Here is a 1,469-nt window from a genome sequence, read left to right on the forward strand (position 1 = left end):
ATTTGAATGGCCATCAAAATGGTTATGTGAGTGGTCATCGAAATGGTCATTGGAATTGTCATCAAAATGGTCATGTGAATGGTCATCTGAATGCTCATGGAAGTGGTCATCTGAATGCTCATCTGCATGGTCATCATCTGAATGGTCACTTGAATGGTCATCTGTAAGGTCATCTGTATGGTCATCAAAATGGTCATGTGTATGGTCATCAAAATGTTCATGTGTATGGTCATCAAAATGGTCACCTGAATGGTCATCAAATTGGTCACTTGAATGGTCATCAAAATGGTCATCCAAATGTTTTTCTAAATGGTCATCAAAATGGTCATGTGTATGGTCATCAAAATGGTCATGTGAATGGTCTTCAAAATGGTCATCTGAATGGTCATCGAAATGGTCATCTGTATGGTCACCAAAATGGTCATCTGTATGGTCATCAAAATGGTCATTTGAATTGCCGTCAATATGGTCATCTGAATGGTCATGTGTATTGTCATCAAAATGGTCATCTAAATGGTCATGTGAATGGTCATCAAAATGGTCATTTGAATGGTCATCAAAATGGTCATGTGAATGATCATCAAAATGGTCATTTGAATGGTCATCGTAATGGTCATTTGAATGGTCATTGAAATGGTCATTTGAATGGTCATCAAAATGGTTATTTATATGGTCATCGAAATGTTCATCAGGTGCCAAAATGAAGTCTGGGTGTGGTCCAGTGGTTTGCTCAGCAGTTGGAATTAAGTCGTATCTTTGCACATGAAAATCTTCAGCATGATGTGCAGAGATTTTATTTTCTAATGCAGTTTCTTCAGGCACAGTAGATTCAAGGATGTTTTCTTCAAAATTATCTGTAATAGCCTGATTTTTTTCAAGAGGTTTTTCTGTAGAATGATCAGAAATGGCATATACTTCTGAAAAAGCCTTTTCTGGATAGTTCAGGTCTCCTAAAGATGAAAAGACCCCTCGTTCAGGGGAATTTACCAGGTTTCTCAATGCAGAGGATGCTGGCTTCCTTGCAATCAACGGGAAATGAGATTTTTTCTTCCTAAGGTTTCGATGTCCCTTTTCAGATAGTAAACTTAGGTCAGAAGCCTTCATTCTTTTCACATTAGCATTTGCACTTTCTAAAACAAAAATGGTGTAAGACAAATCTTTACGTCTGTCTATGAACTCAGGTAATGATTCTGTAGATGGAGCCTTTCTCACTAGAGATGGTTCTGTGAAAGAAGAGACTGTCTCCCTATGTTCCTTTGGGAGCAAGGGCTCCGAGTGGAAGGAATTTCCTGCTAAATTCCTGGGCTTCTGCACCAGACTGAGCTGTGGCAGCTCTGTTGAGGGCGCGCTCCTGAGCTGCCTGTTTTTGACAATGTTCTTCACAAGTGCCCGGACACTCTGCTTGTTCCACCGGTTCTTGTTACTCACTTCCTTGAAGGGCCTTTTTTGTATGCTTCCTGTTCCCTTGG

The 1,469-nt window shown here is 40.0% G+C and overlaps 1 protein-coding gene across 1 annotated transcript; it reads right to left on the minus strand.

The window, feature by feature from the left end:
• Positions 1 to 11: 11 nt before the first annotated feature.
• LOC129674388 (histidine-rich glycoprotein-like) lies at positions 12 to 1,443 on the minus strand (the record flags this gene model as incomplete). Its single annotated transcript, XM_055604350.1, has 1 exon — positions 12 to 1,443. A coding segment is annotated over one exon (1,432 nt), but the record flags the coding sequence as incomplete, so codon positions are not given.
• Positions 1,444 to 1,469: the final 26 nt, after the last annotated feature.

Source organism: Psammomys obesus, unplaced genomic scaffold (assembly GCF_907164565.1).
Source record: "Psammomys obesus unplaced genomic scaffold, mPsaObe1.curated_primary_1811, whole genome shotgun sequence".
Taxonomy (NCBI): Eukaryota; Metazoa; Chordata; class Mammalia; order Rodentia; family Muridae; genus Psammomys; species Psammomys obesus.